This window comes from Manihot esculenta, chromosome 16, assembly GCF_001659605.2.
Source record: "Manihot esculenta cultivar AM560-2 chromosome 16, M.esculenta_v8, whole genome shotgun sequence".
NCBI lineage: Eukaryota > Viridiplantae > Streptophyta > Magnoliopsida > Malpighiales > Euphorbiaceae > Manihot > Manihot esculenta.
In genome coordinates this window covers 31,445,868-31,462,515 of record NC_035176.2, presented here as the reverse complement: position 1 = coordinate 31,462,515, position 16,648 = coordinate 31,445,868, and the positions used below count along the sequence as shown (strand labels likewise).

At 34.3% G+C, this 16,648-nt stretch overlaps 2 protein-coding genes across 3 annotated transcripts; one reads left to right on the top strand and one right to left on the bottom strand.

Annotated features, from left to right (window-relative positions):
* Nucleotides 1–3,667: 3,667 nt before the first annotated feature.
* On the top strand, nt 3,668–10,407 carry LOC110603877 (hexokinase-1). Of its 2 annotated transcripts, XM_021741864.2 has the most exons (10): nt 3,668–3,771; nt 3,888–4,251; nt 5,702–5,852; nt 5,940–6,122; nt 7,028–7,102; nt 7,265–7,420; nt 8,741–8,839; nt 8,932–9,062; nt 9,370–9,451; nt 9,675–10,407. In XM_021741864.2, exons 2-10 carry the CDS (start codon nt 3,980–3,982, stop codon nt 10,020–10,022), a joined length of 1,497 nt encoding a protein of 498 aa, XP_021597556.1. In that variant the 5' UTR covers nt 3,668–3,771; nt 3,888–3,979; the 3' UTR covers nt 10,023–10,407. The 2 variants fall into 2 exon arrangements, with proteins under 2 accessions (XP_021597556.1, XP_021597555.1); XM_021741863.2 differs by having other exon boundaries at nt 3,683–4,251.
* A 324-nt stretch (nt 10,408–10,731) lies between these two features.
* On the bottom strand, nt 10,732–14,473 carry LOC110603309 (receptor-like protein kinase HSL1). The gene is made up of 2 exons (XM_043952026.1): nt 11,530–14,473; nt 10,732–11,417 (listed from the first exon to the last, which is right to left on the bottom strand). Exons 1-2 carry the CDS (start codon nt 14,120–14,122, stop codon nt 11,005–11,007), a joined length of 3,006 nt encoding a protein of 1,001 aa, XP_043807961.1. The 5' UTR covers nt 14,123–14,473; the 3' UTR covers nt 10,732–11,004.
* Nucleotides 14,474–16,648: the final 2,175 nt, after the last annotated feature.

Below are 16,648 nucleotides of genomic sequence, written 5' to 3'. Positions count from 1 at the left end.
ATCAAAACGTAGCGTAGAGGGCATATTGTGAGAGTTGGTGGGACAAGAGATGATGACTGGTCATAGAATTAATATATTAATTAATTAGTTTTGGAATAATTAAGTTGGCCAAATATATGTATAATTTTTCTTATATATATTATCCTCAACATGTGGGATATGTAGAGTGTTGGAGACATTCAATAAAAGAGAAAAACTGTTGGATGGCAAATCATTATTATTAATAAAAATATTTAAAAAAAAAAATCAATAAGAAGAAAAATTGACACATGATATAGAAGAGATGAAGGGTGTTTAATTAGGAAGCCAGCTACTTGCCTCTCACATACAACTCATCTCCGCCTCTAATAACCTTATCTCGACTCCGTTCATATTTTTTTTATCATCGATTTATATTATAAGAATTAAATAATAAAATATTTAACAATAATAATAAAAAATAAATATCATAATTATTTAATTTTATAAAAAATAATTATTTAATTTAATTAATGTATTAGTATACTAATTTATAGTCATTTTAAAATTTTTGAAATTAGGTGAATTGGATAATAGATGCTTAATATTTATACGTTATGACGATTTTATCTAAAAAATTTTAAAGGTAAATGTTGATTGTTTCCTGAAATGCTAATGCTGAAAAGAATCAAAACCAGAAGCAAGTTGGAAGAGAGTAGAGACCCACACGCATGCCATATCCACGTGGGCCGCGTTGCTGCACATGGTTTGTGAGACATTCTTGTCCAAATCCAAACCATTTCTTTTTCTTTTTTTTTTTTTTATTCCTCTAGAAAATCCTTATTTTTTAAAATTACTTGTTTACTCCCTCCAAGCTACCCAGCTTTGCATTTCTACCCTTTTTCTTTATTTAAAATTTTCCTTTTATATATATATATATATACAGCCATGTTCAGAAGGCAAGTTGAAACCCGAAAGTTCTTTACTTTTTTATCACATTAATTGCCATGTGACTCTCTATCACCATCATGTTGGAATTGATGATCCATATTCAGAAAAAAAAATAAATAAACAAAGAATTTTTTTTTAAAAAAAGAAGATTTTTGTATTGATGGGATCCCCCAATCAATGCAACTTTCAAGGCATTAAGCAAAGATTTGCCTTTATTCTTCTAATTTTTTACCTGAAAAAGTCCAAAAAATCAACACTTTCTTTTGTCCCGCAATTTGCGATCCCATAATGTTAAGCATGTAAATTCAATCTTTATATTAAATTTTTTTAAAATTTACATAAAATTAATTAAATTGACTGATTATATAAATTTATATCGTATTTGAATTGAATAATATTATAATTATTTAATTAAGCAAATGTTTTTAATAAATGAAGAAGGAAAAAAAGAATAGAACTTGTTGAATTCGTGGGGTTCTTTTGTTTTTGCTGTGTAAGTTTTAATTTGTACAATTATGAGGAAGAAGTCAACTATGCATGATTAGCTTTACAATGACAATTGAATAAAAAGATGCATTGATAAAGGAAGAATTACAGAAATGATGAACATTCGATTTGATAGGATTTGGAGGGGTCGGACCAATAATATTGAAAAGAAACCATTGGTTGAGTCGATTAAGAAATGAACAAAAAAAAAAAAAAAGATAAAGTTTTGAGTTTCAATATCTACAAAAATTAATTAAATGATTTGAAAAATAATAATAAAAGAAATCATATATGTTGAGATATGGAAATCTATGAAGTGACACCAACAGGCAACAACATCATTTCTACTGAATCTAAAGAGATCCCACAGAAGGGTCACCACTCACCACTCACTCACTCACTTAGTGCAAAGCTAACAGAAGGTTGTTATGGTGGTGCTATGGGCTTAGAGTTCCTTGGAAGTTGGAACGGGCAGGTCCAACTGAACCCTCGGACCATTTGGGTTCCGCTCCTTCCTCTTTTAAACGGTTCATGTTCATGGCCCTCTTCTTAAACCCAGTCTTATTTTGCCTATTTTAGTGGGCAAATTCTATGATGTATCCAATGTCCTACGTGTATATACTTTCGCTCGTAAAAATATTAATTTTCCTTAAATTATAGAGTTCAATCAGCTTTCTGTGAGTAAAAGAGTATATATCCAATGTCCTACGTGTATATATTTGGCATTTTAACCTATCAACCTTTTAAAAAAAATAATTACAATTGTTAATGCAGCTAATAATTATTAATCTACTCTAATTTTTATTAAAATTGACATTAAATTATTGAGTTATTTTATAATTTATGGCTTTTTTTAGAAAAAATTACATTAAGGACAAATGTAGTCTAAGTTCTACAATAGATGTAAAAGTCTAAGGCCCATGACAATTAAAAGGCATACAATCACAACACTAAGAGCTAGGGGCTCAAATCAAACAGCAACACAAGAACCTAAAGCCCTAGAACCCAATACTAATTTGACCTGACGACTCCATTATCGTATTTTAAATTTAATTTTTAAGGATGTGCATAAACTCTAATGCCATTAGCAAATAATTAGAATGTGTGTGTAGATTCTTTGCCTGCCTAAGCAAATTCTCTGAAATAACTGGAACCGGTTTTTAAAATATAATAAATATAAATTATATTTTTTAAGACAATCTGTGCCACCTTTCTCTTAAAATATGATAACCTTTTAAAAGGCAATACAGGTGCCCATATGGAAGAGGGAGGACCTAAGAAGGTAGGCACACACCACAGATGCCACCGAATGATAAATATTTCCTTTAATTTTTTATATAAAAAAATTATCCTGTCGCTTTTAATTTTAAAAATATTTCGTGATTCACTTAATTATTAAAAAATAAAATTAAAACGATATTAATTATAATCTGTGAATATATAATATAATGTATTATTTTAAATATATATATGCCTGGAGAATAAGTTTATGTCTTTTTTTTTTTTTTGAAAAAAAAAACCATTTACGATGTATAAACTAAAAAGGGATTGAAGAAAACAGGTGGCAGCCAACTTGGGCACAAATTAAAATTCAAAATGTATGACTAATTGCTGAGTCAGATTAATTGGTCAATTTTGGGCTCTTTCAATGTACATCTGAATTTACCACTTGTTTTTTAAGCAACCAATGCCCAAATTGCTTCTTCTTCTTATTTTTTTATTTTTTTTTTTCAATTTTCAGTCAAATTAAATTTAAATAAATATAATCAACTAAAAATCAATCTGATTGATTGATTGATGTCATTATTAAATAAAATTTTTTAAAATGAATAATGAGGTTATGGTATTTGACCATTCATCTAAATTCAGACACATGAAAAAGATTTCTTCAATGACTTCCATCCTTATGCTGAACATAGACTCCAACTTGACACGTGTACACGTGCGAACAAGGAAGATATTTTCCTTTGTATCCCCACAGACTTGGTTTTAACTCTGTTTTTATTATTAATAATTTTTTTTAAGGAAAAAAAAACGGAAATAAAGTTAGGCTTTTTCATTCCCTAAACTTGTAAAACAACAAAAGAGAACGAAACCATGTCCGTCTAGATAAAAGCGGCTGATAGATGACATTGACACGTCACATGTCCCTCCACGATGGCACTCTTGTAATTTTTATCCAAAACCATGACCACTTTCTCCCCCCAATGACATTATCGTTTTTTTGGCTTTTTTCTCATCTTAAAATATCTTTTCCCCTTGCGATATAATTACTCTTGCCAGTACTTGCACTGCCAACAAACGAACAACAACAAGAAGCGACCAATTTTTACACTCATTTCCCGAGAAAATCCTGCTGAATCCCCGAGAAATTCGGTTTTTTTTCTTTCCTTTTCTTTTCTTTTCTTTTTTGTTTTAATTATTGCAAATCCTTTTATATTTTTATATATAAATCTGTCCGTTAACTCTTATCTCGATCTCAACATCTAAAGGAATAAAAGATACAAGCGAGAGAGAGAGAGAGCAATCAGAGATTTCGGATTTTACAGAGAACGTGTGAGCTATTTTATTGCAGCTAGTGGTCATGGGAAAGGTGGCGGTGGGTGCGGCGGTGGTCTGCGCAGCTGCTGTTTGTGCTGCGGCGGCCTTGGTGGTCAGGCACAGGATGCGCTGTTCGGGGAGGTGGGCCAGGGCTATGGCCATACTCAGGGAGTTTGAGGACAAGTGTGGGACCCCCTTAGGGAAGCTACGCCAGGTGGCTGATGCTATGACCGTTGAGATGCATGCCGGTCTTGCATCGGAGGGTGGAAGCAAGCTTAAGATGCTCCTCAGCTACGTTGACAATCTCCCTACCGGGTATCAGCTACTGAAAAACTTCGTCTTTCATTTCCCATCTGTTTTGTTTTTGGATTTAGATTTAGAGCTTGTTTTAGGTGTTCAAGGATGCATTTTGTTCTTTTTCTTCACTAATTATCCATTCTGTGTGGACCATTTTGATTGATTTGCTGCAATAATCAAGTAATGAGGTTTATCTATTGTGGATTGTGCATTGTGATTATTGATTGTCATTGAATTTACACTTTTGAGTGACTCATTATTATTGCCAAGGGGGAAATTAGCTTTTTTCTGTCTATATGTCTCCCAATGTTTGGTTCGTTCTTTTTTCAGTTGCTATTATAATTTTCATTGCCCTGTTCATTTTTTCAATTTCTTAAGAGTTTTCTATCATGGAAAGTTGTGCTGCAATTAATGAGTCTTGTTGTCCTTTTAATGCTGGAGTTACTATTTGTTTAGCCACTGTGACTTACATATGCAAGAATCTTATCTTTAATTAGTTTTGGTTGCCTCTTTTGTGGCCCACTGTAATTGGTTGGAATGGGCTTGCTTACATAGTTGAGATAAAATCTCCCTTTGAAGAAGACATATTCCCTTATCTCGAATCTTGTTTTTCTGAGTTTGACATATTTCTCTTTTGATGTGTGAGAATTCTAAGGAATTTCTGGCATTTGCTTTTTAAGTTTATCTTTTTCTTTGTTCGTTCAAATTTTATAAGCGCGTTTGTTTTATCTCCTAATAATTGCTTTTTATTCATGCTTATCTTCTGATTATTGCTTATCATTTCTTATCTTTTGTAAAAAAAAATAACCTTTTTCTTCGGATTGCACTTTACCATTTTTTGGTACCATACTACCATCCAAGCTCTGCTACTTTGCTTTATAACGTCAAACCTTCTGTCTAGTTCCTTGTTTGTTTGGTCTCCGTTTTGTCTACTTGCCAAACTATGACAATGAAAATTATCCTTGTAGTTTTTGAAGTGGAATATCATTTTACTCTGTTCATAAAAACGCAAACTGAATTCATCGCACTCTGTGAAGATAGTTCTCTGCATATGTTTTTGATGTGATTCTTGCGGAATATGCTCATGGCAATTGCCAGCCGTGAATTATTGATAAAGAGAGCTAGCTAAAAGTTCATGGTTACTCCATTGTAACTTCAAGTCCTGTGGAGTGTGTTTCTCTTTGCCCATATTTTATCTTCTAAGTTAGAACAGTACATTAATTAATTGATTCATGGACCTTGTTTGCACAGAAGTTCTTTTAAATTGATTATTGATTAGGTTTATAAAAAATTAACAAAATAAATAAAGACTATGGAAAAAAGAGAAGACCAAGAATTTCTCAAGATCTCTTTTTCCCTGCGGCTGTGAAATATTTGTATCCGATGTTTAGCAACACTGTTTGTTTGGATCTTTTACATTTATGAAAGACAGCTAGCTAAAAGTTCCAGTCACTTATTATTTCTTCAGGGATGAGAAGGGATTGTTTTATGCATTAGACCTTGGTGGCACAAATTTCCGTGTCATAAGGGTGGTATTGGGCGGGAAAGATGACCGTGTTGTCAAACAAGAATTCGAGGAAGTTTCAATTCCTCCACACTTGATGATTGGATCTTCAGATGTGAGTATGATTTCAAGCTAGCTTAACAGTCTTGACTTAATTGGATTAGTTTATAATCTGAATCCTTATAAGTGGTGGTGATCACAGGCTCTGTTCGATTATATTGCTGAAGCACTTGCTAAATTTGTTGCTACAGAAGATGAAGGTTTGCATCCTTTGCCTGGTCAACAAAGGGAACTGGGATTTACCTTCTCATTTCCTGTTCGGCAAACATCAATAGCATCAGGAACTCTTATAAAATGGACAAAAGGCTTCTCCATAGAGGATACGGTTAATCCTAATTACTTTCTCATGTTTCATTATCTTTTATACTTTCTATAAGCAGTGTTTGCAACTAGTGTGTGTTTGTGTGTGTGTGTGTGTGTGTGTGTATATATATGGTCTCTGCCCATTTCCTTTGATGTGGCATTGAAAAATTCTTTGAATAAAGTCTTATGTGATCCAAAATATTACTCATGATTTGCTCCTTGCCAATACAATCATGTTCTTTCATTGGATTAGAATACAAAGCCATTAGAACTTCTCATATCTGTTTACGAGTGTCCTTTGATCTGTTTGCAGTTGATAAACTTTCAGTTTATTGCTGTGAGACCTCATGTGAAACCTCAACACCCAAACTTCAGTCTCAATCATTTGGCTCATTTTTTTTTTTTGGAGACTTTGGACTCTGGAATAGTTTATTCTCTTTCTTGTATTTTCATCAGGCGGCCTAGTAGCCTTTGGCCTGGGATTGTTCATTTTTTCTTAAGATCTCAGTGCAGCTTTTGTGCTTAGATTTGCATTCATAGGCTAATTTATAGAATCATGATAAATGTATAGAACCTTGTGGAACTACTTGTATATGAATGTTGACCATTAGACAACTGTGCCACTGCCAATTCATGGATTGAGTGAGGGGAAAGCTCAAACTAAAGCCTATTTTGTCTTTCATGCCAGATCTTGGTTAGGTTTCAGTTGCACTATTCCATAGAAAATTCTAAGCATTTAACTGTAACAAGCAGGCACTTTCTTAGTGATCACCTTTGTGAGGTTCAGAAATCTGGGCTATAGATGACAGGTTATTTTCACTTATACGTGGGACATATTTCAGTTTTTTATTCATTATGTAACTTTTAACTCTGTTAAATTCCTTTCTAACTGTTTCTGATTTTATCTCATGGCTGGTCATGGTACAGGTTGGGGAGGATGTGGTGGGAGAGTTGACAAAAGCCATGGAAAGAGTTGGCCTTGACATGCGTGTGGCAGCTTTGGTAGGTTAAATTTGGATTTTTGCTTTCAGACGCTCTGTTTGGATTTTCCTGTTATCTGCCAAGAAATGTATTTCCATGTTGGTGCTGACATCAAGTATTTGCTTACAGCAATCATTAACTTGGGCAACTAAGTGACTTCCTTAACTTGCTGAGATGTTGTAGGTCAATGATACAATTGGAACATTAGCTGGAGGGAGATACTACAACAAGGACGTTATTGCTGCTGTAATCTTGGGAACTGGAACAAATGCAGCATATGTAGAGCGAGCACAAGCAATTCCCAAGTGGAATGGTCTTCTTCCTAAATCTGGGGAAATGGTTGGTAGTTTAGATTATCGTTGTTCACTATTATTCTTATAACTAGTCATTTGTCTGCATAAACTTTTGATATTATAATTATATAAAATTATGAAGTATCACATTATTTTTTATAATTTTATATTTAGTGATACCAAACAGTAAATAGAAAAAAATTAATTAAATAATATTGCTATATTTGAGAAAATTATCCAAACAATTAATAGTAGTTAGTTGAATTTTAAAAATATTTCATATAATTTTTCATTATTGAGTCGTTGCTTCGAAGATTTATAAACAAAATGGATGAGCATGTGTATAAGAGGTATAAACTATTTCTCCTTTTTTTTCCTCCTCAAAAAATGCATATGAAAAATGGATGGCATGAACATAAAAGATAATTAGTTTTTTTAATAAATATGTATAATTAACTTGTTATGTTAAATATGAGGAAATCAGAAAGTCATATGTTAATTATTTTTATTATTAATAGCTTGAGAACACAGGAACATGATGTATTATTTACATATTATGTTATATAGTTACTTATTAATTAGTTTTAATAATAAAGCCAATTAATTTTATTGAATATATGTACATCAATAGTTAATAATGATAAAAAGTTTATTAAAATATATGAAAAATAAGATGCATTAAATTTAAGTGTCATTTGATATTTCTCATAATTAAGAACATGTATATATGTTATTAGAAGCTTAGGCATGTCACCTGCTATATTCTTATAGTAAAGGAAATGGACATGTAGCAAATTCTCTTTAAATTATTTCAGACACCAACTTTATATAGATATAGATATGGGTGTGCACAATGAGGACTAGACCTATTTATTGTACAGTATAAGGGACATATGAGGAGTTATTTGGAATGGCTTTACCCCAAATAACCAAAGACACACCTCTTAAATTTATTGATATTTAAATTCTTCTAGTTATTATATAATTGCCTTTTAGTTACCCTTTGAAATTGAAGGAAAGGGGATGAGAAGGACACAACAAAAGAGGGACCATAATTAATCCAAAAGGAGATGAATAATGGAGACAGATGGAAAACCAATGGGCTTGGAATATCAGTTGGCAAAAGAATAGTATGAACACTTGGCAATATTGTGTTAACCTATTTCTAAAACTTAGCTTTATTTATATATGTGTGTGTTTGTGTAAATATATATATATATACACATAAATATACATGTATTTATTTTTGTAGATTTCTTTACATATCATCTGTTTACATTTGACTATCATATTTCTTTGGCACGATTTCTTCTTATTATTTGCCATGAGCATAAAACATACTAAAATATATTTTTTTATTATGTAGGTTATCAACATGGAGTGGGGTAACTTTCGGTCCTCACACCTTCCATTGACAGAATTTGATCAAGCATTAGATGTTGAGTCTCTGAACCCTGGGGAACAGGTAAGCTTAATTTTTTTTTTTTTTCCCCTTCTCATCTTATTGCTGCATATTGATGTAATAAGTTTTGAGGTCTTTGTCACTATTATCTGCAGATTTTTGAAAAGTTAATTTCTGGTATGTATTTGGGAGAAATTGTACGCAGAGTTCTATTGAGAATGGCTCAGGAAGCTGCCTTCTTTGGTGATGTTGTTCCACCAAAACTGGAGATTCCATTTATCTTAAGGTACTATTAGGTTGTGAGATATTTTATTATTTAGTCCTCCTTGTATGTTTAGGCTTTGGCTTTTTGTGTTTGTCTCTGCTCAAACACATATATGCTTACCTCAGACCCTACTCTTAAGAATGGATTTGTCAAAACATCGTTTTCTCTCCATCTGTCATCTTCCGTATCCTTCCATATCAATACCTATTGAGTTATCGTAGGGGTGAATAGGTTAATTTTGTCATTGGATTGGTATATGCTTACATGGACATCCCAAATGCTGTTCATTTTGTGACTGATGAGAACTTCCTCGCTGCAAAATATGCAGGACACCACACATGTCTGCAATGCATCATGATACATCTTCAGATCTTAAAGTTGTTGGAAGCAAATTAAAGGATATCCTAGAGGTATTCATGCCTTCTGATGCTGTTTAGAACCTGTATCTGTACTTTTTAATTTCTTGTTTCTTAGGTAATTCAAGTGTTCAAGCTTTTTTGCTTCATACAGAAGTTAATATAGTAGCAGCAAAATTCCCTTCTACATGTGAACTTGGCATCTGTAGCACAGAAAAAAATTATTGTGGTTTTTGCAGTTGAAATTCATAATTTAGCTACTGTATTTCTTGGTCAGATATCAAATACCTCCCTGAAAATGAGGAAAGCTATTGTTGAGCTCTGCGACATTGTTGCCACTCGCGGTGCCCGGCTGTCTGCTGCTGGAATCATGGGCATCCTCAAGAAACTGGGAAGAGACACAGTGAAGGATGGGGAAAAACAGAAATCAGTAATAGCATTAGATGGTGGGCTGTTTGAGCACTACACTAAATTCCGTAGCTCCATGGAGAGCACTCTCAAGGAATTGCTGGGAGAGGAAATTTCTGAAAGCATAATCATTGAGCACTCAAATGATGGCTCAGGCATTGGAGCGGCTCTCCTTGCAGCTTCCCACTCCCAGTACCTGGAGGTCGCAGAAGCTTAAAAAGTGTAGGTAGATGAGAAGATTTTTTTCAGTTTTTGTATATTAATCTTCCCCTTTTTCTTACTCCAGATCATCTAGAGCCAGTGACGGGTAATACCAGAATCTTAATGTATGGTCTTATAGAGTTCATAACTGAGTGATGGATCAAATTCTCTCTCAAAATGCCTAACAATGGTCCCGACGCCAAGCTTCTATGCTGGGCCCTGCCATTTTGATCCTTTGTCTCCTTTTTTTCACATACCCAATTTCGAGTTAGCAAATAAGTTGGGGGATGTACTATTATTTGAGTTCCTACATTCTGGCAAAGTATGTTTGTCGTTTCAAAAGGAAATAAAATGTAGATTTGCTGTCATTAGCATTATAGGCTGATGAAGATTTTTTTTTCTCTATTTTGTTAAATGCCGCCTATTCCATCTTTTGCAAGTCTTGTTTGATTGTATTGCCTTTTAGTATTATAGTTGTTTATGCGGGGTAACATCTCCAAACTAGATTTATTTGCATCACAAGCAGAACTCTGTTTTCTCTAAATCCTGCAGCTTGGTGGCCTGAATGGTGAGAACTATCCTTGGGATGCCAAGGGATTGCCTTTGATCTCTGTCCCTTACTGGACATTTGTGTCATATGCAAGCTATAGATGGCTTAACAATTTGGCATCCGGATATGAAACTGCATTGAATGGTTATCAGAGAAAGTAGGTGGTTGCAAAGCATATTGAACTTTTTACACATGCCATTGATGCTTTGCTTGGATTGTGGAAGTCACTGAATTACAGAAAGTAGATCTGCACGAAATTAAGGCTCCTAGTCCTAAGTAGACATAGTTGTGCAGGAGCTGCTTATTTTCTTAATAGTCTTGATTACTTGCCTAAACTATTCTATAACCTAGTTCTGCTAAAAGACCAACTCAAGAGACTTCACACCACCGAAGAGGACTTGAAGACCATTGAATTAAAACTTATTGGTACGCAGGTCTAACAGTGAGATCAGACATTTTCATCACTGTCTGATGCACGTCCATTCTTTGAACTCAATATGAAGGGAGTGACATGGCTATCTCTTCCCCTGTTCTTCAGTCCATTAACGACTGGATAATTGTATTGACCTAGGACTCGTAAGACCTCTCTCATGGAAGGTCTATCAGAAGGCAGTTTGCTTGTACACTTAACCCCAAGTTTGAAAACAATTATCATTTCATCTAAGTAAGAAGATTCAGTGATCTCCTTGTCCAGAGCATTCACTATAGGTCTTCCTTCACTCATGTGACGCCATGCCCATTTTGCTAGGCATGTATCTTCATCTCCAAAAGGAGCCTCCTTCCCAGTTGTTAGTTCAAGAAGGACAACCCCAAAGCTGTAAACATCAATTTTCTCGTTCACTTTCACTGTGTTGACATACTCTGCAATTCAACTAGATTCTTAAGTCATCGAAAAAAAGGAGGGGGGGGGGGATGGAGCATAATCTACAATTAATGTTGACATTTCAGTAATGAAAAAGGAGAATTTACTTGCCCGGAGCTATATAGCCGAAAGAGCCAGCCATGACAGATGCTGAAGCTTCTCCTTTCTCAACCAGCAGCTTGGCCAAACCAAAATCAGCAATTTTTGCATTGAAAGCAGAATCTAGCAAGATATTGCTTGACTTCACATCTCGGTGAATAATGGGGGGAGAGCAGCCATGGTGGAGGTAGGATAAGCCCTGGGCGGCTCCCACTGCTATCCGGAACCTCGTCGGCCAGTCCAAGCAGGCTGAACCTGAGACATTTGTTAATCTCTTCTTCACATGGAGCCATTGATCCAGGCTACTTCTCTCCATATATTCATAGACGAGAAGTTTTGAATCTTCGTTGTAGATATAACAAAGCAGCTTCACTATGTTGAAATGCCTTATTCTACCAAGTATCTGAACTTCTGCATGGAATTGTTTCTCAAGTTTCTGGTCTAACTTGTCGCTCCGAATTCTTTTCACAGCAACAAGACCTGATCGCTGCACAGAAACACGGTATACTTTTCCTGATCCTCCGGTTCCTATCAGGTTGGTTTCTGTTAAACCTGGCAATATATCTGATTCTGTGAAATCCAACTTCTGAAATGAGGTGAGCTTCCATGGTGAATTTAGTATGAGCTTCTTTTGGTAGACTCTGATAACAAATAATGAGAGTAGCAAAACTAACACAAAGGCTGTTGCCAAAATACTTGATATCAGAGCTATGAATTGGGTTGAACTTTTTATTGATTTTTGGGTATTGGAATGGCATAGATTAAGGCTTAGCAATGAGCTTCTAGTACAGAGACCAGGATTGTTCAGGAAGCTGCTTTTATAAGCAGTGTTTTCTAAACTGATTGGGATTTCCCCTGTGAGATTATTCGAAGAGAGATTCAGAAAAGTACACTTCAGGGAGCTAAACTCAGGTGGAATTTGACCGGAAAATCGGTTACCTGACAAGTCCAGTTGTAGAAGATTAGGTAGAAAACCAATTTCCTTTGGAATTTGTCCTGAAAGTTGATTTTGACTCATGTTCAGTGTAGTTAATGACTTCCATGAGACTATATCAGATGGAATGGCTCCACTGAGCTGGTTCCTATCAAGCAGAAGAGTAGTGAGAAGAGGAGGAACAGTTAATTCTTGAGGGACAATGCCAGAAAACAAGTTATTACTGGCATTAAACACCGTGAGATTCCTCCAAGAAGCACCAATGGGGATTTTACCAGAAAACCTGTTGTTACTGATCTCTAGCCTTTTAAGATTCCCTGATACTTCATCAGGAAGCTCACCCGCGAACAAATTGTCGCTTAGCATCAGATAGATCAAATTCGAAGATGTCCACAGGCCAACAGGAACATTGCCAGTAAATGAATTATGTGAAATACTAACCATCAGCAAACTACTGCAATTCCCAAGTGATTCTGGCAACTCTCCATGGAGATTGTTATCAAAGGCTGCCACTCCTAGTAACTTTCCTCCATTGCATATAAATTCAGGCAGCCTTCCAGTAAGCTTGTTGGATGAAGCCTCGACAGTTTCAAGCATTGAGTGTCTGCCCAATTCTGGAGGGAGAACACCAGATAAATTGTTGCTAAACAAGCTAAACCTTTTCAATGCTGGAAGACGACCAACACTTTCTGGGATTTCACCTGAAAATTGATTGTAGAACAGATTCAAGACTGATAGATTCTGAAGCTTTCCGAAATCATCAGGTATTTTCCCTGTCAAATTGTTATCTGAAAGATCGAGTTCAACTAATTTCAAAGCTTCAACAACATGAGGAATCTCCCCACATAGCCTGTTCCTGAAAAGATACATGATACTCAAGTTCTTCAACATGAACAAACTACTGGGGATATTGCCTTCTAATTTATTCCTTGATAAATCCAAGTGCTCCAGTGCCACCATTTCTCCTACAGTTTCTGGAATCTCTCCAATCAGATTTGAAGCAGACATCCACAACCACCTGAGTTGCTTCAGCTGGGTGAAACTGAAAGGCAAACTTGAGGGTAGAAAATCGTTGTAGGCCATGGATAGCTCTTCAAGGTTAGACAAGTTGCCAATTTCTGGAGGATAAGTACCATTAAACTGATTCTGATCAAGCCCAAGTTTTTTTAGCTCCTGAAGACGTCCAATAGCTGCTGGAACATTACCAGTGAAGTTATTACCAGAAAGGTCAAGGACTGAGAGCCCGGAAAAGCCATCAATATCCTCAGGAATTGCGCCGGCAAAGTAGTTTTGAGAGAGGCTCAGGTACTGGAGCTTGGAACAACTAAAGAGAGCCACAGGGAACATTCCAACGAAGCTGTTGTTATAAAAATCAAGAACTGTGAGGTTCTTGAGGTCACAAATGAATGGAGGGATCGTTCCTATGATGTTCATGTTGGTAAAATGAAGTCCGGTGATGGAGCTGTTTGTGCAGTTGACTCCAGGCCAAGAGCAATGAGAGGAGGAGATGGAAGGGGACCATTGATTAAGAGGAGGTGGGCTTTGCCAGTATTGCCTTATCCTTAGCAGGATTGCTTGTTCCGGATCATAGGCCTGGGACTTTGTATAACTTAGGCAAAGGAAGAGAGTGGAGAAGTGATATGAGAGAAAAATGAGGGTTGTTGTCCCCATTAAGGAGATTGGAAGCTAGAATTGTTGGTTTTGATTTGAACAATGTAATTGCAAGTGAAGATTCTAGGAAAAAGGACTTGATTTTCAGCTTACCAGAAAAACAAATGGTGACTTCCTTCCAACTTCAAACTTAGGCGCTCTTTTCATATAGTCTATTTAATTTAGCTACTAGATATATTGAATTTAAACTGAGTGGGAGTGAATTATATTAAGAAAGAAAAAACATTATTTTTTTTTTCCTTGTTCATAGAAAGTGGAGCTCATGATTTGCACTAAATGGGCTTGAGCCATAGGAGCACTATGGAAATTCCTGTACAAGTCAAGGGTCAATCGTTCCCTTTCACCTTTTAATTCGCATAGGGCCCTTAACGACAGAAAATTTTAAAGCCATTTGTTTGTGCTGTGCTGATAGCGAAGCAAATGAAAACGTTGGGATGGATCTCCTCGGACACGGCGAGCAACACTTATTCTTCTGTAATAAAATTCTCCTCCAATGTTTCTTTCTTCTTCTATCAATTTGTGACAGATTCATAGGGTTGCCCTTCTATGATAATCCTTGATTAGTTAATGATTCTTTCCTATGAATAATTTCCACCTTCTGATTTGGAACTGGATCAATGTTGGCATTCATTTGAATCAGAATATGTCATTTTGGTTTCCTGAAAAAATCAACACCATGTGATTTTATTTTCCCTATCTTTTCTCCCCATCCAAACAAGCTCTGAAGATCACGATTTTACAGATTTTACCTATAGCATCTCTCCCTCTATGTAGCCTCCCTCAATACTTGTTATGTTTGGTCAGTTATCATAATTAGGGGTGAGCATTCGGTCGGTTCGGTTCAAAATCGAACCGAACCGAATAAACCGAGAACCGAAATTTTAGTTTTTATAAAAACCGAACCGAACCGATTTTGGTCAGAAACCGAATCGAACCGAACCGGTCTGATTCGGTTCGATTCGGTTCGGTTTGATCGGTTTCGATTTTTAATATTTTTTTAATTTTTTAAACTTTATTTTTAGTATTTTAAAACTTAATTAAAATATTTTAATTTTAATATAATTTAATTACTCTATATTATTGAAAAAACATATTATTATTCCTATTCGGTTCGGTTTTTTCGGTTTTTTTCTGATCAAAACCGAACCGAACCGAAATAACCAAAATTTTTCAAATTTAAAACCGAACCGAATCGAAATATATAAAAAACCGAACCAAATTTTCAATTCGGTTCGGTTCGGTCGGTTTTTTCGGTTTGAACCGAATTCTGCTCGGCCCTAATCATAATCGATACATTTTAAAATCAGAAATAAGTCCAATTAAATTTTATATTTTTTTAAAAGCTAAATAAAATTAATTTAAAATTTTAGATAATTAGCTCAAAATTTTAAAATAAATTTATTTAGCTTTTAAATAAAAATACAAAAATTCAATTTGACTTATATCCTTATATAATCTGCCATATTTATTTCTTCTATGGCCATACATTTTCCACAAAGCAAAAAGTCTTCATGACTATTGCAATAGACTAAAATCACTCAACTTTTCTATATTGTCTGTCACTTGTCTGTCAATTCTTTTATTTAATTTAATTTACTAGTCGTTATAACTAATTTCACCACCAATTTGTTATTAATAATTTAATCACGATCTCTGTCTTTCTTTTTCAATCATTCAGACTTTAAATACATAATTACAAGAGATTTTTTATAATAGCCTATACTTTAAACCAGTAAGTCAAATCAGACTATATAAAAATAATTAATATATTAAAAAATTATTTTTATTATTATTTTTTATAAAAAAAATAAATATAAATATACACTAAATTATTATAACAATAGTATAATTTTAGAGATGTTAGCATTTAAAATATTTAATAAAATAATATATAAATAATAAATATAAGATTCGAATTTGAAATCACATAATCAAACGCTATGTATCTCATCCAACTAAGATAGATGAGACAAGAGATATTGACAGCACTATTGAGGAAAAAGCAGGCAGCACAATTATTGATCCCTGGCCCTGCGGGGGAGACTATTGTGTTCGCATCTTTCATAGTAAACGTTTTAGTCAATCTTAACTTGTTGACTGGGCTTGACTTGACCTGACCTGAGGTTTATCTGCTTGGTTGTTACAGACCCGCCAACTAATTTGCTCATCAATTTTTTAATCTTTCTCCTCTATGCTACTTTCAAATGCACAAAATGCATTAGGGAAAACGTATAAAAAAATTATAAAGTTCGTATCTTTTTCAATTCTCTTAATAAAAATATTTTATATTAATATTTTCTTACAATTATACTTTCCATTTATATTATGGTTAGTTAATATTTAACTTAAAAAATAAGTTCAATACAAAAAATTTCAGATTAATAAATAAAAATCCTAAAGAATTATTCCATCCATTTGCATTTATATTAATTGTTTTGAACGGACTGAAAGTTTAATCACAAGTCAAAAAATATATTATTTTAATTATGTTTTTTTATTAATTAAGAAATTTTTTATGCTAAAAAT